Source organism: Glycine max, chromosome 5, assembly GCF_000004515.6.
Source record: "Glycine max cultivar Williams 82 chromosome 5, Glycine_max_v4.0, whole genome shotgun sequence".
Lineage (NCBI taxonomy): Eukaryota > Viridiplantae > Streptophyta > Magnoliopsida > Fabales > Fabaceae > Glycine > Glycine max.
Window position 1 is genome coordinate 39265514 of NC_038241.2, and position 24197 is coordinate 39289710.

At 31.2% G+C, this 24197-nt stretch overlaps 2 protein-coding genes across 4 annotated transcripts; one reads left to right on the forward strand and one right to left on the reverse strand.

The window, feature by feature from the left end:
• The first annotated feature begins 3923 nt into the window (after positions 1-3923).
• On the forward strand, positions 3924-7790 carry LOC100787954 (homeobox protein BEL1 homolog). Of its 3 annotated transcripts, none has more exons than XM_006580496.4 (5): positions 3924-4071; positions 4421-5509; positions 6008-6396; positions 6914-6974; positions 7090-7790. In XM_006580496.4, the coding sequence occupies exons 2-5, from the start codon at positions 4562-4564 to the stop codon at positions 7597-7599; spliced, it is 1908 nt and encodes a 635-aa protein (XP_006580559.1). In that variant the 5' UTR covers positions 3924-4071; positions 4421-4561; the 3' UTR covers positions 7600-7790. The 3 variants fall into 3 exon arrangements, with proteins under 3 accessions (XP_006580559.1, XP_006580557.1, XP_006580558.1); XM_006580494.4 differs by having other exon boundaries at positions 3933-4292; XM_006580495.4 differs by having other exon boundaries at positions 3938-4094.
• A 10710-nt stretch (positions 7791-18500) lies between these two features.
• LOC100818244 (uncharacterized) lies at positions 18501-22637 on the reverse strand. Its single transcript, XM_006580493.4, has 3 exons — positions 21243-22637; positions 19121-19663; positions 18501-18935 (listed from the first exon to the last, which is right to left on the reverse strand). The coding sequence occupies exons 1-3, from the start codon at positions 22131-22133 to the stop codon at positions 18834-18836; spliced, it is 1536 nt and encodes a 511-aa protein (XP_006580556.1). The 5' UTR covers positions 22134-22637; the 3' UTR covers positions 18501-18833.
• Positions 22638-24197: the final 1560 nt, after the last annotated feature.

Genomic DNA, 24197 nt, shown 5'->3' on the forward strand with positions numbered 1-24197 from the left:
ATCAAAATATTAATTGCACAAAAAATATGCTTTCATCTATGATTCTTATAATAGGTAAGACAACATTTTAATTTTGTTTTACAAAATTATTTCTTCGAATAACCTTGAATTAGATAAGGAGTAATTTCGTCGGGGAATACCAACATACACTACAAAAGCAATTAGTGGTGGTAGTAATAATGCTCACTAAGCTTTTTATGCAACTAAGAAAAGAAGAGCATTTTGCATCTGAATAATCATGAATGATTAATAATTGTTCTTAAGTACCTTTAATTGACATTTTTGTACGAGAGCAGATGCGCGTGGAGGGGCATGTTTGGATATTGAATAAATAAAAATAAAGGATGCGGTCCCTCCCATGCAAAATGGAAAGAGGAACTTTAATACACCAATTAATTAGATTTAGATGGGCAAAGATAGGATCACCTCATCTGAATATATCCAAAGAAGGGAGCCGGGAATATTAGCGGATTTAATAGATGCTTATACATTTTGTTTTTGGGTAATGAATAAAGTATTCATTTATCCAAAGTTAGTCATATGGACATGAATATTGTAATTATCATATAAGGAAAAGAAAATTCTAAAATAATATTATTTTAACTTTTCAATGTAATATTAATTATGTTATTTTATTTATATTTCTTATGATATTAATGATAGATAGTAAAATTTATAAATGAATTAATAAAAATATAAGATTAATTTTATAAAATTATTATTCTCTTTTATCAATTTATTATTTTTTCTTGATTGATATGTGTAAAATAACTATTATTTTGGGATTGAGAGAGTTTTATTAATTCTATTTACACTCCGGTGCAATATATTCACTACATTTTCTCATTAGAGCTTAAATAATGTTAAATTTCCTTTTAATTTAATTAACAATTTTATTTGTAATATTTTATAATTAGGATTTGAATTATGTATTTCAATATTTTCTTAATATTAAATTAATTATATATTTGACTTTTAATTAATTTTTTTTTTATTGATTTTTGCACTATTAATTAATATTACTAATATTTTAGTAAGGTTCATGCTCTATTAATTTGCCAAGAAGACTCATAATAAGAAATTCTATTTAAATTAATTAAAATACGAGTAACCAGTTTAAATATGAGTACATAAATATTTAACGTGCAAGAATGAGTGCTGATATTTAACTCTTACCAATGTAATTAAATAAAAATTCAAATATGAATATTCTCTTAAAAGTATGGGTATAAAAATAATATTGTAATCCAAGACTATTTTATACCATTCTGGTCGCTAATCTCAACTCATCCTTGGCAGTTGGCATTAAATGTTGGAAGAGTTGTGTGTTTTTACACCTCAAAAGGGAAAACTTAATACTTAATTTCACATTATTTTTTTTATCATATCATATTTAGTTATTATTTCTTATTTAATTTTCTTATTCTCTCTCTTATATTTTTTCCAACACTAAACATTTAATTATAGTGTTGAGCAAACATTTTTTTATTTTATATAATTGACCAAACATTTTCCGTTCAGTAACATTTTACACAAACCCAATTGCTTACCAACATTTTCTGTTTTCCCTCTCCCTCTCACGGTTGGAGTATTTAGTTCTCATTTTGCCGTTTTAACATGCAAAAGGTGAGTTATTAAATTCTCATTACTCCCTTCCTCCTAAAATAATTATTATCCTACTTTATTTTATGTATATCAAGTGATAGTAATAAATACATAAAAAAATAATTTTATAAAATTAATCTTATATTATTTTTAATTTATTTATAATTTATAATTAATATTATAAGAAATAAAGGGAAAAATAACTAATAATATTATATTAAAAAATTAAAATAATAATTATTTTAGAATAATTTTTTACACAACAATTATAATAAAACAAATATATATTTGATATATAAGAAACAAAAATAACTTAATTTTTTTGTCTTAAATATAAACAAATATTAATTATTTGTGTCTTATTTAATGAATTTATGGTAAAAGATATTTTTCAACTTATTAAGTTGAAAGATTTTTTTTATATTTGATATTAAGTTTTAATAAAAAAATAATTTAAAAACATGTATATTTTTAATTGAAAAAGGACAATTTAATAAATTAATAAATTTCTTTAATAAATGTAAAGTTTGTTTTTATTTTAGTTTTTGGTATAATGAAAACTAGTGGGGGTATTTAATAAGCTTACAAAACTTTACAATACTGCTGTCAGTGTGTTGACACTTGACAAGAGAAGAGTTTAGGAAGACAACGTAGGGAGGACCCAGCAACTCATCCCAAGTCCCTCAGTCCTCATTCCTCACTGAAACGCATCTGAAAAACCCTGTAAAAAACTTTACTCAGGAATCACTTCAATCTCGGGATTCCATCCCTTCAGAGATTTTTTTTTTATTCCTGTCCCCATTTTTTATTTTTAATATTTCTTTAAAAATTCAAACCAAGCAAATTCGATTTGCAAATAAATAAAACAATTCACAGTTATATTAGGTAGTGTTTCATAGAATGGAAAAAAATGAAAAAAAAAATTGAGATAATTTTTTGAATTAAAATAAAATAATATAAAAGTATGAAATTTATACCAAATTTTAAAACTTTATACTCATTGCTATTTTTCAAACAACCTAACACGACCTCAGTAACATAATTTTGGCTCCTGCAGCTCGATGGAAACCCTATACACAGTTACAAATCTATAATTTGAATGATGCATAATTGTTAATTTGGTCTTGGAGTGCCATATATATGTATATTTGTTTTTTCGATAACAAAGAATCTAATATATGCCTAAATGCAACAAAGAAATCATTATTATTTCTTTACATTCTTAAAAATTTGCATCAACAAATTAAAAATAAACATATTATAAATGGAGAATTATTTAGCGGTAATGTTTTATGCAAAATACGTCCTGTCACAAATAACTTAATTGAATCAATTAATGTAAAAAAAAACCAAGTAAAAAATGATTATCAGTAAAACTACGTTTTGTAAAAAAATTATATATATTATTGTGAAAATCGTGGTGTCAGTAAATCAAAGAGCAACTCATGCGGCGGCTAGTAGACAGTTGTAGTTTAATATGCATTGCAAAAAATAATAAACAGTTGTAGTTTAATATATATACGAGGCAAAGGGCGATCGTTACTTTATGTTGTTGCTGGTCCACGTTCTATATATGTACTTTGCATAGAAGGTTAGTTTTTATTTATTTTTTCATTAAAAATTGAATTATTTTAGAATTGAAAAATTATTCTTAGACACCCAACATATTATTAGGGACACCTAGAGGGAAATAATGGATAAAAAAGAGAAAAATATAAGTTTATATGTGATATGATATGACAAGAGACAAATAGAGAGTAACAATGAATAATAGTTAATTAAATGTTTTAAAATATATATAAAAGACGTGAGATCACGTTAAAATTTTAAAAAATTCATACAATTTTACATAATGAACACACATACATACTACACTTCCACACATTTATCTTCCTTTCTTCTCTTTTTTTATGGTAACTAAACAAGGGGTAAATATTATTACTTTTTAGAATTTAACTTATATACATTATTATGTAAAATATTATTTTATAAAGCATGTGATATTTTATTTAATATAATGAAAAATATGTAAATTATTAAATGATATAACAATGCATAAATAAATGATAAAATTAGCAAAACCTTTTATATTCATTAAAATTAAATTCGGTAATACTTATGTAAGATTATAGTATATATACATTATGTAATAAGTTTTTTGTATTTAGGTTTAAGATGAGATTTTTAATACTATTAGTTTTTCGTGATTGTAGAAATTTTTTAATACTTGGGACGAAATAATTGAAGAAATTTCGTTGATTTCTTATCCCTTTAAACGAAGACTGTTTTGGTTGTTTACTTGTATTTATATATATCTATGCTGCATTGATCCGGTTCTCTTCGTAGGTAGAGAGAGAGAGAGAGAGAGAGAGAGAGAGAGGAAGGGAGCACTGAGGAACTCGCAGGCATATTAATATCAATGATGATCTTAGCATGGAGGTCATCATCACCCCTATTTCTGAGGAGGTATATCTCATCCTTCTTCCAAGGTTGGTTTTCATGGTAACCTCATGTTATCTATTTTAAATCACAACACTGAGGAAAAACAGCTCCCACTTCCCCTCTAATTTCCCCTCCTCATCAATTTGCATCCACAGATCACTATCACCACCTTCACCTCCACTTAATTTTATCCAATACCACACCTACCCTTATAACCTTCCCTATTCCACTTATCCTCCATTAAGGTAAGGTCGTCTGCCACTCTAATTTCAATTGCTTCACTTAGCAACTAGCTAGCAAAATATATATGCCCATAAGTTATAAGTCAAACATATATATAACACATAAAATTTCGTTTTCTTCCTTTCTTCAGTTTTTAACTAGAGGAGGGGTTCTATTGTGGGATATGATAATCAACCCTGATGCAAACACATCCCTTACAACATAATAAACGCAAAGTGTTGTTGTTGGGCCGGGACAGCGATTAACAAGAAGTGAAAGGGATAATTTCATCATGGCTCGACAATTGTGTGAAGAAAAGTCCAAGGACATGGCTTCATCAAGTCATGGGTTGTTCTACTCAGATGTATCATCCAATAACCCAACTATCCAACCCCATCTGATGAACCACATCCAAGGCTTTGTGACCGACCCGGACATGTTCAACCTCACCACAGGTATGGATATGATAGGGTTTTCAAAGAACCTTCAGCAACACAGCGAAAGCAACGGTGTCATGATGTGGAAAAGTTTCTTCGGCAAACCAGGTCAACTCGCGGGTTCTTCCTCTTCCAAAACGATGAACGGGTCTTGTAGCAATTTTTATAACCAGCATGCTGATGCGTATAATACTAATAAGCAAGACTTCACATCAGGGATTTCTGAGACAAGTAGCGAGAACTTAGTTGTCGGTGGTGCCCATGATTCTGCCCCGTGGCAAGAGAACAGGCTAATGGTTGATGATTCTTCCTTAAGGTGCGTGTTCCCTTGTGAAGGTAACCAAAGGCCCAGTCAAGGCCTTTCACTCTCTCTTAGTTCAACCAACCCTTTAAGTATTGGCTTGCAATCGTTTGAGCTAAGACAAACAAGCCATCATCAGCATCTTTCTGATTTTGTTTCAAGAGAGGGTTTTTTCGGAAAACCAGTCAATGCTCAACAGCAGCAACAACAAATGTTGCAAGATGGGTATTTGAGTCCTAGCAAAGGTGCAAATATTTATCAGGGACATTTTCTAATCAAGAACTCCAAGTTCTTGGTGCCTGCACAGGTCCTTCTGAACGAGTTTTGTAGCCTAGGGACAAAGGAAAATGATGTACTACCAAAGCAAAAGTGCTCTCAAAAGAACAAGCAGTGGGAAGAAGGTAATAGCGGTGGTGGTTCCTCAAAGAACCATTCTCTTAGCTCTCTAGAGTATGTGGAATTGCAGAAGAGAAAGACAAAGCTGCTCGCGATGCTGGAAGAGGTACATGTGTTTCTCGAATATTGTTAGTTTTGTTTGGCTTCATTTAAGAGTTTAATTTTTTGTACTTGCAAAGGAAATATCTCTTTTGTGTGATTGATTGTTCCACATAACATGGAAAAAGTGTGAGTAAAAACCATGCCTTTACTTCAAGTGAATTACCCGTCACAATCCATGTTCATAACTTTTCGTTGCTGTGGTTGATGGGATTGGGGTCTTTCCACTTTGATTCCTGAACTAATTAAGCAGTGGGTGCGGGGCCTTTTCATCAATGCCACCTCGTGAGACAATTGAGCCTTTTTTATTTTATAAATTATCTTCACAATCAAAACTACTAATCTTTTTTGCCTTTTTACCCTTTCTTAGCAACTTTAATTTGTTTTTGTCTTCTTTAAATTCATATCTTGCATATAGACTCATTCAATTCTAAGGTGGCGGTAACTTTCAAAGCGAAAGTGAAATTTATATATTACTTTTGTTTAACATATTGATGTTGGGAAGGTTGATAGAAGATACAAACACTACCGTAACCAAATGAAGGCTGTGGTGTCCTCCTTTGAAGCAGTGGCGGGTAATGGTGCAGCCACTGTTTACTCGGCTCTGGCTTTGAAAGCCATGTCAAGACATTTTAGGTGTTTGAAGGATGGAATTATGGATGAAATTGAAGCCACAAGAAAAGGCATGGGAGAGAAAGACCACGTAGCGGCAGTACCCGGCACAACAAGGGGCGAAACACCAAGGCTTAGAATCGTTGACCAATCGCTGAGACAACAAAGGGCCTTTCAGCAAATTAGCATCATGGAAACCCATCCTTGGAGACCCCAACGTGGCCTTCCCGAACGTTCCGTTTCTGTTCTTCGAGCTTGGCTTTTTGAGCACTTTCTCCATCCGTACGTAATTCTTCTCCTCATCTTATTTGCCGTAATTCATTGCTAACTAACTATTATCTCGGTTCTATCCCTACATAACTTGTTTCTTATAATCAGGGAGGAAGATAATAACATATATATAAAAGTTAAAAGTAAAAGTAAGCTACAAAATAGATTTTGCTAAGGAATCAATGTTCTCTCCAAATCAATAGATGAGAACAAGTATTGGCAGTTGATGGTAGAATGCCCATCAATCATTCACGCTTGAGAAAACTACATTATTAATTTTGGTAGCTTCTGTGCATCACCATTGAGATTCCATCTTCTGGTATTTTGTCACATTATTTTCAATCATTTTTTCTTATAATGTTTTCCTTTTGCCTCTTTCTCTCAACTACTACGTGGGGCCCCTTTCTCCACTAGAGTTATATATATCTGGAATCATTAATGAATTAGTAATTCCTAGGTGCCATGGAAGGACAGATGTATGTATTTTTAATTAATTAATATATTTGGGGTGAAAATGAAATCTTTGCAGGTACCCAAGCGATGTTGATAAACATATCCTAGCCCGCCAAGCCGGTCTCTCCAGACGTCAGGCACGTGTATATATAATTTTAATTAATTAATGTGAATATTAAGAGAACTAAATAAATGGTTGTTATTACATGCACTCAAGAGTAGATTGTACGTACGTGTTGAATTTGGAAGCAGGTTTCGAATTGGTTTATTAACGCGAGGGTGAGGCTATGGAAGCCGATGGTGGAGGAAATGTATCTGGAAGAAGAGAAGGAGCAAGAAAACGACGTAGCATCATCGGATATTAATGTTCCCGAAGAGGATGAGAAGCCAACGCAGGAGGCTCCACTCCTTCGAATTGACTCAGAGTGCATGTCGTCTATCGTCAACGACGTCACAAAGAGCGGCAAAACCATCCAAAACGACAACCAAATGGACGCATTCGGGTCGGTGGAGCTTGACTTTTCGTCCTACACGCATGCGCACCATTCTTCCGGCGTGTCGTTGACGCTGGGGTTACAGCAGCACGGTGAAAGCGGGGTAAGTTTAGCGTTCCTGCCAGCGGCAACACAGAGCTCGATGTTTTACCCACGGGATCAGATTCAAGAGTGTCAAACAGTTCAGTACTCTCTTTTGGATGCCGAAGGACAAAACATGCCGTTTAGGAATGTCATGGGGACACACTTGCTTCATGATTTGGTATGATATATCGCAAAGTTTATTGAGTTCAATCATGGAGGACGTGGATTTAATTAGGTGTCACGTAAGTAGAAAGTTTAGTTTTTAATTTTAATATATATAGTGCATAGTTATATATATATATTAATGCTTCCATATAGAAATTTAAGCTACACTTGTAGTTAATTACATAATATATACACTTCCTAGTTTCAACATGCATTCATGCCTCCTCTATTTTGGAATTTAAATCTTCAACTGATCGATGCAAGATTATATATAATTATATACAGATTTCTTTTTTTTTCCTTTCTGTACGGTTGTTGTTACACTTAAATTTTCTAAAATTAATTTTCGTGTTACTGGAAGAAAGTCGTATACCTTTTTTTTATGAAGCTACATGATCTGTTTTGTTGATGGGGTTAAGTTTCCATGTTCTGTTGAAACATCGGGAAAATAAATAGTAAATTGTTTTTTTGGGATTGAAGATATTTGTATGTAGTTTATTGACGAAAAGAAAGGAATATTGTAAAAAAGACAATAAATCATTTTCGCTGCACAGTCTTTGGTTGGATGAACAAGACTTGGAAAAATAAATATCGAAGATAATATGGTGGTTTATGGTCCCCTATTCACTTCTTCGTGAAGACGTACAATTTCTCGTGCCAATAAGAATTGGTTGCTTTATGATTGGTTGGTTCACCGGTGCCCCTTCTTTTTTTGCCATTAAAATGATATCTTTACAACAGTGTTGGAGGCACTAGGGTTTTTTAAGATGAGATGTAACATGCATGCTCTTTAATGAACGCAACTTGTGTTAAAAGGTTGATAAACAAAATCGCACAAACGAGAGATCATACGTATTTACATCGTATATGCCATAAATCACTCGTGTATATTTATATTTTTAATCAATAAGAGAAAATGAAATACAATTCTTTTTTTATATTAAGAAATAGAGTTCTTTAATTGATAATGTGAACCGATATGTATCTAATAGTTATATCAATTTTTTTATCCTGTATACTACTGCAAGTTAAAAGTATAATTTTTTTTATCAAAATAAAAAATAATTTAATATCAATTTTAAGTAAAAAATTATTTAAGTATATATATATATATATATATATATTATTCTTTAATCTGTACACCCAATTAATAGAATAAAAACATATAATTATATTGAGAATAAAAGTATTCTATGAACGTCTAACCAATGCAATCTTGTTCCATGCAAATATAAGACCCTATTTCTAAGATGCAAAATTTATAAGTTCAAACTTCTACTCGGATGTGATTTTTCATGCCAACTAGCTTTGTGAAACTTATCCAAATATGCTTATTTGAATAAAATTTTCAATAAATATTTATGGCTAGGAAAGGTAAAATAAATTATTTTTTCATAAATTATAATTAAATAATTCAATTAAAATTTTATAGAAATTCTATCATCTAATTTTATTATAATTAAGCTAGTATCATGTAGAAGTTGATTTTAATTCATAAAAAAATTAATTCATCTTTCTTTTTATCTTCTTCTTTTATAATGTGTTTATTTAATTTTAAAAAATAATGTAAACAAGACCTAAATGTGACTGTCTCATTTGCTGAAAATTTGAATAACGATTTGCTACTTTGTGGGAAATTAATATCTCTACAAGAACATTAATGAGTGCAGCATTTATTTAATAAATAATAGTTTATCGTTATTTTATTTTTTTTACGTTAATTGTATCGATACATTATAGGATTATACAACATATTCCCATGGATTTGGACTGCAGGGGGTGGGCCAGTGGCATGTTTAGTTACATGGTTTTGTGGCTGGGGGATATGTTTCTTGTTTTACTCTGTAATTGCAGGACAGAATGCTGCATATCTCTTTTATTCTGTTTATTCTCATTATCAGCTTGGGCATGTATGTCTCATACTCATGTTGATTTTCAATAATATTATTTTCCCTAATAAAAAAACAAAAAACAAAACATATTCTTATTGCTTCAGTTCATAGACCCTATATCCATTGATGATTTGCTTAAGAAAATGGGAATGGTAAAAACAAATGGATTCATATGGACAATAAATTTAGACATGAATCACACAATAATATACCTCATTGATTTTATATAATACATATCGTCAAAATATGCTTTACCTCCTTTAATTATTTGTGCAATTTATCCAGTAAAATTTATCGATGAACCTTAAAGAGTTAAATCCCTTTCCAGTTAAATGCTTTTAAAATACTATATGGTGGTATTTTGCATGCAAAGTTATAAATTTCTCATATGTTCAATCTCAATCGTTCATCGAATTGAAGGACATATTCAGCCCTCAGACACTCACTCAATTTCAATTACTGCAGAGGGCCACCCTTGTTTTTCTTGTCTCTGATATTGTTTGTCAATGTTAGAAAATACATATTTTTCACATTCTACAATATCAAGACTCTCTCGTTCTGTACATTGGTTGCACAGTTTGGGTTGATTTTTGTATTAACTTTCTAAGAAAACTTCTTTGAATGTTTTCAGGTTCAATTATATACAATTAAAAATACAATCAAAATCTGCAGTGGTTGAGATTTGCCAAGAGATTCTGATTTTAGACAAGAAATTTGGTTGTTGGAAGATAATAGCATTAAATATGGAACTTACAAGTCACAAGCTTGTCGACGAATTTGTCTACCATTTAGACATCTTCTGTTCTTCAGTAATAAGGCGTGGTTACCTTAGATTTACAATTAATTACGGTGCGACTTTATTTGATAAAATTGTGTCTTTTTTTCATCAACATAACCATATTCTAGTGCTCAATAACAGAGACAAGATCCAAAATAGTTTGTTCTTCGTAGTGTCAACCACATGGGATGTGATTCAAATGTTTTGTAAGAAATTCGAGCAAGGGTGGTTATTGATCAAAAGTTCTTTCCCTGTCGCGTCAACCACTCCGACAAGCATTTAAACATTGACCCTCGTTTGAATGAGAAATTTCAGAATTTTAAAAATTTGAAAATGTATATATATTAAATTACATCAATTCAATCACTTTCGTTTCTAAAATAATTTGTTTGGATGTTTAGTTGCGAAATTATTTAGAATTTGATGCCTAAAAAACTTTCGCTCATGGACACCATCACATGTTCAAAATATTGTACAAAATGAAAAGTTCATAAACTTCTCAGATATCTACATTCTCTCATCTCTACCACCTAATAGATATAATTTAGTTGATAACTTATATTGAATTTATTGAAAAAGACTCGAGTTTGATTTCATGAGCATAATACATCCTTTAAAAATGAAGAAACAAATGAGCTTTTAAATGTGACTAAACCATGAATTTAACATTAGTCTCATATCTGACCCAAATTCAAATAACACCTATTTAACTGATACCGGTTGCAACATTGGTTTCTTTGTTTCCTCTCTCGTGTTGTGTCCACGGGTGGAGCTTCTAAGGGACAGAGGGGGAGCCATAGCCCCCCAATTTTTTGGAATATATATATATATATAGAGAGAGAGAGAGGTATGTTTCACTATATATAGAGAGAGAGAGAGAGGTATGTTTCACTAGATGGTGATGGAAGCTAGTCTTAATACCTTTGAGGAAAACGGGATGTACGATTTAACGTCGTGATACTTGTGTGGTTGGTTCATGAGTGTTGATTGGTCTAAATGACTATTTTCATTTCATATTTGTTTAGTAGGTTCGTCAATGATGATGTGTGAGACTATAGGTGAGTGATTCAATAACTTTTATATATGTTCATGCATGGGTATGTGGGCTTCTCTCTGATGCTATGTTATGTATAGTGTGTGTATATACTATAGTACCTATATATATAATGAAAGAGTACATTTTGTGAAGGAATATTTTATTGGAGAGTGAAAAAAAATCATTTAATTATATATTAATGGTGTGAATTTAATGTTATATGATTACTTAAAAAATTTATGTTTTTAATTTTTTTTACAAAATCATGTGTGTTTTAGTTTTGATTTTATATATATAATAAAATTCAATGATCAATAATTATTATCCTCACCTTAATTTGATTAGTATTTATTTATTTGATCTTTTTTTAAGTAAATCATCAATCCCCTTTCTTAAGTGTTATTCTTTCTCTAAACAACTTTAAAATAATAAAATTATATAAGTAGTTTTTTCTCTAAAAAAAATTGACCAATTAAATAAATAGCTCCAAAAGTATAGAATATCTATTAACTTAATCCTTGCATCAATAATATTTTACTAACTTTTAGGGATTAATTTGAAGAATTTTTTAATACTTGATGAAGTATTTAGTATTATTGTTAATACTCGAGAGATTACATAATTTGTTTATTTTAAACACTATAGACTATTTAAAAAAGAGTAATACTTTAGGAATGAAGTTAACATTTTATTCTTTTTTTTTTGGTCGACCAATATATATATATATATATATATATATATATATATATATATATATATATATATATATACCAGAAGTATTAATGCGGAAATACAGTAAGAGGACCAATTGATTATCTCCTATTTTATCCCAAAAGAAAGGGAAAAAAATTAAAGAAGCTATAACCAAGTGTATGTCCATCCAGTAACCAACCAAACAGTAGCTAATATCACCCCAACGAAAAATAAAACAATGAAGAGAAATTAGCACATCACGGTTTTTTGTCGTTGTCAAAATTCCAAGCCACCATCAAAATCCATTTCCCTTAATAATCATCACATGACTTTGGTCATTTGCAGCACCTCCTTCCCTCGATATCCCTTCACAATAAACTTCCCTGCAAGCACATAATAGAATTATGCATCTACGTAAGCCATGATGACGAGAAGCTTTTCACCTTTGCTGATAGCCACCTCCAAGATCTTAACTTGGCCATCTCAGAAATTTTCTCCACATCTACAGATTCATTGTTAAAAATAATTGCATTTCTGAGTAGCCAAATCACTTTTTTTTTCCTTCTTGATTCTCAGCTTCTCACGCAACAACAAATCTTTTGAGCAAAACAATTTGGTAAAACAAGTGCGCAATGTATACATTTTTTTCTTCGTTAAATTTAGATTTGTTATGCAGTGTTATGTGTTGTCATTTTCTTTATTTTTTTAATTTTGATTTAACTTTGGCATGTTCTGTTGAAGTACTTAGTAAATGGTAAGTTATTTTAAGATTTTTTTTTTCAAAAACTCAAATTTTTTAAGAAATTGACCTGAAATCATAATAGTCAAATTTTATTTTAGGCTCCCCAATATTTTTGTTCAAGCTCCATCACTCACTGTGTCAACATCGTGTAACAGAGCCTCAGCCACATAGCAGACATCGTCATGGGAAATTTAGTTCATTGCATCGTACGTGTTACCAACTGTTTGATCATTGGGTTTTGACACCATGCTAAGTTATCGAGTGTGGGCCCAATTAATAAGATAGTGTGAATAAGCTAGTTTACATTTAAACTTAATTCGGAGGTGCCATATTGGCTAAAAAATAAAAGGACTTGCTATACTCTCTCAAGCACTTTTAACTTGATATTCTCTATTTTCTGAATGCGACACTTTTAATTCTTCAACGTAAGTTTTGTTGTAGTGACTGCGTGATGATTTATAAAAGTTTTAACTCAATCATCCAAACAAGTTATTATTTGGAGATAAAACATGTTGGATGCTCTAAAAAAAATTCCTTTCAAATTACTTCATCCAAAGACTAAATGAGTTTTAAAAACATCAATAAATTTTGCAGGGTAAATTGTATCTTTCTAAAATTTTGGTGAACACAAAGAAAGTCTAGGTCAATATACATAAAGTTGAATGGGATAAACTATAATTCAGCCTTTTAGTGTGTTCCACTTCTTTATACAATTCTTTTAACGAGGTGGGTTGACGTGTTCACGTCTGTGTTATTACTCAAATATTCTATATAGATATTTACCCAGAATAGACGAAATGAAACATATGTCAAGCAGGGAAAAGGGTGAGAGAGGAAAAATACAATGATTTGAAATTCGTAAGGTACGTGATATCAAATATTTGTGTATATTTGAAATAACTGTTCCGGAAACTGATCACTTCATGGGAATCACGCTACATGAATTATTTGGGTATCTGATATATATCTCCACGCTTGGGTGTTGGCCGTTAGGTCTATCCAATTCACAATTAATACTTTTTTTATAGGACCAACTAGTAATATTATATATATATATATATATATATATATATATATATATATAAAAGCACGATAATGCTCGACTATGGTTATGTATTAAGTTAGCCAAAATAGTTAAGCAGTAGAAAATATGTAAAATCTGACAAATGATAATGACTCATGGTGATTTTTTTTATCCATGTTGATATGTCACAATTATCTGAAAATTTATATAACATGAATTTGTGAATGTAACCAAACTAAGTGATATTTTTTAATCACACATCATATTTTAATTTCAATAAAAAGGTGGATTCAATGAGACACTAATTTTAATTTATTTATAAAAATAATTTAAACAAAAACTTAATTACTCTACAACTATATTTTCTTTTTAAAAAATAATAATCCCCCATCTAACCTGGAGAGCCCTATAGGTCGTCGCGTCTGTGGACTAGGCCTAGCTTCCCCCCATCTAACGCGGGCTGTAGTGGCTGAGTGATGAGGCCTAGTGCTTCCAAGTTCCAACTTTGGATTAGGGAACTGCTTGGGCCCCCAGCATTTTTGCTGGTACACCCAGCAGTTTTTCAAAATTCCAATAGTTTCCTTATGGGAATTTTTGGTTACAAATAGTATATTAGTTTTTTTATTTTTTCAGCACCTTTTTTTCTCCATAAAATCGCACTTCCTTAGTGTAATTTACTTCCGTTAGCGTTCTTTTGTCAGTGTTTGTTGTCTTTGGTGGTGCAAGTGTGTTATTTACAAATATACAGCGAAATTTGGTGATTTTTCGTTACCGGAGAAGAAAAAATGCATATTAAAAAAAATAAAAAATATACGAATTGACAATTCATATGTTTTGATTTTTTTTTTAAATTATAATTTTTTATACATTATTTTATTTACAAAATTTGATAATTAAACAAATTTGATATTTAACTGGATGTTGTATTTAGATGTTTATTACAATAATTAATAGTTAAATAAATTTGATATTTAATTGAATGATGTATTTGGATGTTTATTACAATGATTGAAAATTAAACAAATATGATATCTAATTGAATGATGTATTTAGATGTTTATTACAACAATTGATAATTAAATAAATTTGGTTTTTTTTACATATGTAAATTTTTATTAAACCTATGATTTTTATTTACAATTTATATATGTAAGCAAATTAATTATCACAAAATTTATTATGTAAATTTATATGTGCATTAAATTTACATTAAAAATTTTAGTATTATATATAAGAATATTAATTATTTTATAACATAATTAATCTATTAACTCAATCGGTTAAAGTCCACAATCCGTATTGGATTTATGAAAGGACAAAATCAACATTTCACACATTATGTTGGGTGTACCAGCTAGATGCCTGTAGCAGTTCCCTTTGGATGATGAGGCGTTTTATAACATTAAAGTGGGTTCTAAAGAATGTGGGCCGCTGCTTCTTGCATCCCATAAATTTCAAATTGCACCCCCATAATTTTAATATCCCAAATTTACCCTCTTAGTTCTCCCCATTACACTGTACCTCTGTTAACCTATACACTTTACTTCCGCCCCATCAGTTATTTTGTTCTAAGTAGCTGTAGGAGTAGAAGGCAAGGAGTCAACTGTCATCCCTTTTGAGAATTTACTATTTGAGGTATCATAGTTTTTCTTTTTCTATCCGCTTATATTTATGGAATGATGAATCCGTAATAGACAAAATTGTTGTGCCCTTGCAGAATAGGAAATCCAGAATTCATATTGTTTTCAGAAAAACTGCATCCGGAATTATATTTAATTTTGGAATAGTAAATCCGGAATGCACAAAATCATACTTAGGGATCATATGATCCAGAATAGTCTAACAGAGAATCACCACCAATCTAGAACACTAAATCTGAATGAAAAAAAGAATTGCGGAATAGATAATCCGGATTACATTTCCCCAATTATCTCTTATGGATTAATTAACCAGAGTTATGGTTACGAAAAGTCAAGGGCGGCAAGCAACTTAACCATGCAGCTTCATATATCACTTTGCTTCTAACTCCGGGGTATGGGTTTAAAGAGATTTGACAATTGAAATTCATAGAAGATTATCTCTTACAGTAGGCAAGAAGAAAAAAGGTGCGGTGAAGATGGGAATTCATAAACAAATTAATTAGAGCATGAACTAATGCACTTGTAATATATTACTTTTTAAAAGTTTAGACAAAAGTAAGTTAAATATAACTTATTTTATGTTTGGATACTGTAAAAGTATTTTTGTTAAAATGAAGCTTGTTTGGATGATTTAGATGGAAAATACTGATCATATAATTATTAAATTAGACATCAAGTATGAATAGAATTTAAAATATAATACTACGATTCATTTCATTATTTTTTTAAGTATACTTAAATTGATAATATATTATTACATCTTGTTAAAAATTGTTGGCGTATTATAAAATAAAAAACATCAAGTTTGCAAAAAAAAAAATTATTAAAATATGTACATATAAAAATACATTTTTAATTTTGGCCGGTGAAGAACAGTTATGGGTTTAGTGCTGGTTGTTGAGGGGTAATTGTTGAATTTTTTTAAAAAGAATCTTACTTCTCTAACCGATCCAGCCAACCTTGATGAAAAAGTAACCCACAATTACTTCCAATTGAATATCCATTTGTGCATAATTCATGTTCATTTGAACCCTCATTTACAATTTTCAAACATTACATTATTCCGTTCGATATAACTTCAATGATCGTTTAAAGACTGAAACGGAAACACATCCTAAGAAACAACCATCATCTTGTGTGGTTTTCAAGTGTGGTGTGGTAAAGGCTGGTCATGGGACTCTTTTGAAAGTACGATGTTATTGGGTCCATGATTAAAAGGGACATATTTTTTTTAAAATATATTTTTGTAATAAAATTTTAATATTATTTCATATTGTTTTACAGTTAAATTGAAGTTGTCATTTTATTTTATGTATTCTTTTTTATTCACATTAAAATGTGATATGTAATTAAAAAATATCACTCATTTAATTAGTTTTTCTAATGTGTTCCAGTCATAATTTCATATTGAATTAATTTTTAACTATCTAGGGTATATCATGACTTAATGTTGTGTATAAAAAAAATCATGATGTAATGAATCTATGATAAAATATACTTAAAATATTTATTTTTTAACAAAATAAGAAACTAAAAAAAAATTATAATGAAAATAAAACTAAAATTAGTTTTTTTAAAATATATGTAAGATTTAATATGAAATGATATTTTTTTAATGATAGACAATAATGATAGAGTTAGAAATTTTTTTTGAGGGACCAAACATGAAAAATAAATTAATATTTAAAAAAATATATAAATGAATTAAAATTGTAAAAAAAGAGACAAGTTTCATGTGAATTTATCCATACTTGATAAAATTTGACAGAAGTATGACTGAGTTTTAAAAAAATACAATATTTGTCTCTTTACCATGCCTACCTTATAAATAGATATTTATGTGTTGTAATTTTTTCCAAAGATATAAATTGAAAGATTAGAGTAAATTAAATAAATAAAAATGTAATGTGTCTTTTTCAGATTAGTTAAAACTAGATTACATTTTTTTTAAATACTTAATTATAAGATTGTAAAAAAAATATAATTATAAGAGGACCTTATTTAATACTTGTCCTGAGTCCATAAAACTTGAGGATCAACCTTCGATGTGGTCTCTTTTGAGTGTGCTAAAACTAAAGGGGGAGAAAAGTTCCCTTTTAAAAGGATTTTTTTTAAATGTTATTTTCCTTTTTGCATTTGAAAATAACAATATTTCTTAAGTATTTATATTAAATTAAATACACATTTATTTTTTTAAGAAGCTAACTATTGGTACTTTTTGAAATCAGTAGTATCTTCACATTTTTTTTTAATTTAAATCCATACACACTCAAAAACCATTTTAAGCATTTATTCTGAAAAGGAAAAAAAAAGTTAATCAGCTGTTTAAGCAACCGCGGTGATGAAGTAGAGACAGCTCAAAGCTCAGGGCGTGAAGTGGGTGCCCATAGCCATAGGGGACAACTTTTAATACTTCAATCTTCAAGATTCTTTTGGCATTATTGTATTCATAAATTTTGGTGGAGTACACATTGCGTGTTTATTGCTTTTTTGTTTTATGGTTAAAAAATTATTTTCATTCTTTTTAAAAAGAATACATGTTTTGATAAAAACTATTAAATTAATTTTAATACACGTCTTAATTATATTCACACTTAAACACATGTTTCGACTTTCTATAAAAAAAATATTATTATAAATAATTTTAGTACACATTTTAATTACATTCAATATTTTAAAATTAATTATACTATATAAGCAGGCCTTTAATACCTGAAAGATTCCAACTCGTTGATAATGTATGGTTTTGATTCTTCATGTGACTCTACTACAGCTGTATTATAGAAGACAACAACACACCGTAGTGTGGAAGGCAAGGCAAGTAGATCTGGTAGCATCTTATTTTAGTAATCTGTAATTAGTGTAGTACTATTACAGAATCGGATACTCGTGTATAGAGATCTATGTGAGAAAAAAAAATAAAAATAATGACAAAAATCATTAATTACTGATACAAGATTTTGAACTTATTTCTGTATTTTTTATTACTATTAAACACTTGACGAGATGATAAATAAAACTCCAAAGTCCAATCTTAGTCATGCATGTAATAAACAACTAATCTACTAGTAAGTAAGCAACAAATAAGTTATAAAATTGGCAAGTCCGGAGGAACAGCTATTTCCTTTACGAGAAGAAAGCATAATTAAAGCATGAGAAAATAGTAGAGTGGCACACTAATCACGCATCTAAAGATTCTCTTCAATAGCACGTAAATTACAAATGATCCTTCTCCCTCCGCCATCCCCTCTACATTTTTGTTTAAATGACAGATCTCTTTGTACATGGACCTTTCCCCAACTCTCACCCCTTTTCAGTGAAGCCCGGGGAAAATTTACAAAATTTTCTCAGAGTGGGCTACCCAATAAATAAAGAAATAAGCTTTTTAATAAACTCCACGAGAATCCCTTCTCCCTAATGTAATTTATCAGTAATATTAATATCACCATTATGTTTCGCTTACCTCACCTTCCCTGCACATACCCACATCTATCACCATGGTCCTTTTCTCCTTTGACTTCCTCACTCTGCAACAGTTTCTCCTTGGAGCCTATGAAAAGAAACCCAAATCAATTTCCCATGCCAGCGCCAACAAAACAGTAAATTTTGCAAGTTAAAACTTTCAACTTAAAATACTCAATCAAAACAGGTTAGTAGGAAAATATAAAATTTCTAATGACCTTCACGTGTTGCTAGTATAAATTTTAACTTAAGGAGACTCAGAGAAGAACTTACTCTATCCCATAGATGAGGATCTGGCTTCTTGTATACCTCCACTTTGTTAAGAGCTGCAGGATTAGCCATATTCCACTTGCAATCAGGATGAGGGACGCGGTGCCTTTCATATTCACTCACTATTTGTTGCATTGTAGAATTGTATTTTGCCTTTGAGAAGTAAAACACAAAAGGCTTCTGGCATGGATTTCGGCTAACAGGACGTGTGTTGAATGCATATGCAGTGTAATCTGCTCTTCTATACCAATTCAAGAATGTTCTTGAAGGCATTTCCATTTCACGTGGTGAAAACACGCCGCGAAATATCTGAACAGCAAAACCCCATGAAACGGAAACAGTCCAACTCTTTGATTTGTCGTAGCAGATGGATTGCTGCATGAGTCCTGCAGAGTCAAACTTCATTGGTATAGTGAGCCGTTGTAGGGCTTCAACTCGGGTAACGTTAGGAAAGATAGGCTCAACCACATCAAGGTGGTGCAGTGACACCAATGGAGTCACGGGATGAGACGCAAGAAGCCCGAACAGGTTTCCATATACATCATACTGTTGCGATAAATCAGCGGCAATCAGGATAGAAGTTATCAGGATGGAATGCATACACTTGCAAGACTACATTCCTATTCCTTGTCTATAACTAGCAATTTTCATGACTTTGCTGCGTTGTTTCTATTCAACAAAATGAAATGCTAGAATTTTTTTAAGGCTTAATTAAGTTTCAGATTCACTTAAATAAATTTTTCATACATAAAAAATATGTCGTTTTTATATTACTACCTAATAATTTATTTTTTCTCAAATACTTCCTTGTATTAAATGATGGCATGATAGACAGAATGTTAAGAAGTAATATGAAAAGATGTATATTATGAAAAATTTAATTAATCTCTTTTTTAATGAATGGTCAAAGTTTTCGATATTTGGAAATTTTAAAAAATATTTAATGTTCTCATTTTGGATCAATTAAAATTAGAATTATTCAATACAAAGTAATAAATGTTTTATTTCTTAAAAAGTGCCCATATGTTACACGTTAACAAAACCCTTTAGAATAATAGAAATCAGATAGGAAGGTAACGGAGGAGTAACCGATGACAATTAGCCTAATTGCCTCCACAATTTTGACAACAACTCAAAACGTAGATTGCTTATGGTCAAAATCTACAATGCCTAACATTATACCCCACATGGAGCTCCTCCAATCATAACGCTACAGCATAAAGTGAAATTTTATAAACCAAAACGGCAGAAGCAACATGTTTTTCCACCACCCACGACCAACCCTCTAAACTAAATGACCTAAACATGCTTTCCATTGTTATCTACTAGTACATACATAAGTTCTTAATAATTTCTAAAATTATATCTTAGTCTTGTCAAATTTTCAAATCTTAACCTTGTCCACTTAATTTTCTTAATTCTTGCACCCAAATGGCCCCAGTCGTAATTATGAAGTGTACCTAATTCAGCTCTCCATTTGTTTGTAAACTAATTATAATTATTTAAAAAAAACAGTTTTATTTAATATACTACCGTACTAGTATTTCTCTAAAAATAAGTGAATAATAATATATAATATATACTACTACATTCTAGGGAAGGCAATACTCCATATCAGCCGAATAAAAGAATTTATTGGGAGGTGTGAATTAAAAACCGCAAGCCAACACAGATAATTAAATTGCACTACCCAGAAATTGAATGCAGGAGTCAAATTCTGCCAAGGAAGCATAAAGATAAAAAGAAAATCCAATTAATGCGTTTGGACACCGACACCAACAGCACTTCACTTTTTACTCGGGGCCCAGCCCAGAATAACGGCAAGTAAGACCAGAAACTTCCAGATTCAGCAACTCTGTTGACGCGCAAAGTTTGTATTTAATCCATCGATAATTATAAATACTAGCAATTCGTTACGATCCAACTAAACGCACTCCAAGCATTCAAGAAAAGAAAAGAAAACTAAGATTAATGGGAATTAAACAGAAATGAGAAAGCCGTCCCCACTCCCACCAAACCCAAACAATGCCGACAAAAATGATAAGACAGTGACAGTAGTAAAAGAAAACCAGAGTGATTGCAAATAATAATTAACGCTAACAGAAAGAAAGAGCGAGTTAATCACCTGGTGAAAACCGGTTTCCTTGGTGAGTGGAACACCGAGTTCGGCCATACACGCTTGCATTCTATCATCGGAACCATAGAGACCCGGGTAACGCTGAATGCAACGGTCCTGCATTTTCTGAAGAGCCTTGGCGAGAGGATAACTAATTGCAAAACCTCCTCCGCCATAGGCCATGTTATAAGAGAAGAAAATGTTCTGCAAGTGACTCTCGGACAAACTCCCAATGTAATAGAACTGATTGTGATCATATTTTCTCAAAACCCGAATTAGGTTTTCGGTGACAAAAACGGTGTCGTCGTCGCCCATCACGAACCACCGCACGTCCTTCATCCCCAACCGCAGCGTCTCCGACACGATCCGCGAGATCCTAATCGCAGACCGGTGCCCCTGCCTGTTCGTGTACTTGAACCTCGCCGTGTCGCCGGAGATTCTCACCGGCGGGAGTGCGTCGCTGCTCTCCTCCGATTTCACCTCCTCGTCGAGCCACACAACGCCGCGCATGTCCCTCGCCCTGTACCAGAGCTTGATGTAGCTCCTCCTCTGCTCCCAAAGCTTCGCCGACGCCGCGATTCCGAACACCACGTGGCGGAGGTCCGTCCGGTCCTCGGGATTCGTCTCGAGGGAGCCTCGGCGGAGAACTGCGGCGGTGGCATTGACGGAGAGGATGGTTTTGGAGAAGTTGTCGGTGGAGAAAGGGGCGTCGTTGTTGCAGGCGCGTGAGGTGGAGACGAGCTTGAGCGTGTAGACGACGTAGGTGACGGAGACGAAGAGGATGAGAAGGACAAGAAGCCTTGGTAATGTGCGGTGCTGTTGGGGTGCAGCAATGGGAGTGGCAGCTGTCGGGGTTCTCATCTGTTCCCAAATGAGCTTCTCTGAGTCTTTCTCACCCATTTTGTATCCTAAAAAGCCCAGAAGCAGATCTTGTGGGGGCAAAGAGGTTCAATTCAATAGACTCAGGAGTGTGATTGTATTTTTGTATGCTATGCGATGGAGATGCATGATGTTTGGCGCTGTTGTTGGAATTTTGTGGAGTCCACGTGTCAATTAAGCGAATCCGATGGAAAATGGGTCTGTGAACCAAACGCCTGCGAGCATAGGCTAACATACTTTTTTTCTTGTGTGGGGGCAATTATTTGCTGGTTTTTACTTCTTCCAACCTATTTTCTTTTTATATCGTTCGCAGTGTTGCAGCTATCAACATTGTCTGACGCAAACGGAAACGCGTCTTCACGACGCAGATCTACCTCTACACGAAGCCAATTTAGGGATTTTTTTTTTCTCATTCACGGTAAATTTCTCACCAAAGCAAGTGTGCTTATGAATAGCACACACATCAAATACGCAGCCGCAGCGTTATTTTGGCCGTTGTCCAAATCCGATATTTAATATTAAGAAGAGTTTTAAGAAAATATATTACTTAAATAAATACCCGATATTTAATATTATTAAATAATTTTAATAATAGTTACCCGATATTTAATATTATTAAAAAAAAATTAAGAACCTTTCTCAATAATTTTTAAGAAGAGAAAGATTACCAGTGAAGGACCTTTCTCAATAATTTTAAGAAGAGTTTTAAAAAAATATATACCCGATATTTAATATTATTAAATAAATTACTTAAATTTCTTATTTCTTGTGTAGTAGTTAAAAGGAGGTAATTGTTGGGATGACAAGAGAAGGGACGGACATGCATAGTAGTTACCCGATATTCGTCCCATACCCACGCTACTACCTATTTATAAAAGTACTCACAATATAAAAATAAAAAATAAAATCGTGGGTATCCACATAAATTAAATAAAATCGTGGGTATCCACATAAATTATGTATTTTGTTTCACTTACCATCGCTCTCCGCAAAATTACCAGAGCCAAATTAAGCTATTTGAGTTCCTAAGTAAATTTTATGCTAGGCATTTTAACAAATATAAAATATTTTAATTTTTTTGTAATTTAAAAAAAGATATTATATTTAAATAATCATGTTCAAAAATAATTTTTTAAGTTGATAAAATATATACACTGTTGAATTTTTTGAAAAAGATTTATAAATTTATTTATAATAAATTGTCTTTTACACTGAAGTACTGAATTTAATGATATTTTATGATATATCTATATTTTTTTCTAAACTTAAGTGGTATTTTAATTTTTGAGCTTATGATTCTTTTTTAAAAATTTAAATTTTAAAAATAAAATTTAAAACTAAAGTTTCTATTCTTTTTGTACACGATGTGGGCCTTGATATGGTGACTCGATCTGTCGACTCGTAAATAATGATTGTTCGAACTAGTGACTCAACTTACGATCTTACATTAATATGTTTTGTCTGACGTGACGAAAGATGGGATGGGATGAGTTGGCCTGTTAGCTTGTTACACATATATTTTTAAAAAAATTATAAATATTAATAGGTGTTTAGACCTTAGGATGTTGCTTTGTACTTTTTTTAAGTTTATAATTTTATTGTTTTTATATTATTTTATAAATTCAACTTCTCCTATAATTATAGAAAAATTTATATTATAATCAAATTTAGGATAAAAAATTTATATACTTTACATTTTTCTAATTAAATTTGTTCCTCTTAGAAAAGTTAAATTTGTTTCATTTGAGTTAATCTTATAAAATAAGATATTAATTTTTTTTTCATTTCTGGTGGGTCGACGGGCACGATAAGCAGTGATGATGACAATTTTCATGGGAGAAGAAAAAGGAGTTAACATGACAACAACGTATTAATGATTAGACTTAATGATGTGACATATCATTGTTTAATAAAATGAGATTAACGATAAATAATAAGTTAAAGGATAAAAGTTTTCAAATATAAATTCATCAAAAGTGAATTTGAGATAATAATATGAAAATCAACATTTTTAAGTATATATATACATATGTATGCATGCATACACAAGATGATGCTTTAGTCCCGGACTGCAACTGGTATTAA

Excerpts from the sequence above, each read along its gene's own strand:
- LOC100787954 (XM_006580496.4), top strand. The coding sequence starts at position 4,562 with ATGGCTCGACAATTGTGTGAAGAAAAGTCCAAGGACATGGCTTCATCA. Across the intron at positions 5,510-6,007 it reads TGCTCGCGATGCTGGAAGAG|GTTGATAGAAGATACAAACA; the intron begins GTACATGTGTTT and ends GATGTTGGGAAG. Across the intron at positions 6,397-6,913 it reads TTTGAGCACTTTCTCCATCC|GTACCCAAGCGATGTTGATA; the intron begins GTACGTAATTCT and ends AAATCTTTGCAG.
- LOC100818244 (XM_006580493.4), bottom strand. The coding sequence starts at position 22,133 with ATGGGTGAGAAAGACTCAGAGAAGCTCATTTGGGAACAGATGAGAACC. Across the intron at positions 19,664-21,242 it reads AGGAAACCGGTTTTCACCAG|TATGATGTATATGGAAACCT; the intron begins GTGATTAACTCG and ends TTATCGCAACAG. Across the intron at positions 18,936-19,120 it reads ATCCTCATCTATGGGATAGA|GCTCCAAGGAGAAACTGTTG; the intron begins GTAAGTTCTTCT and ends TTCTTTTCATAG.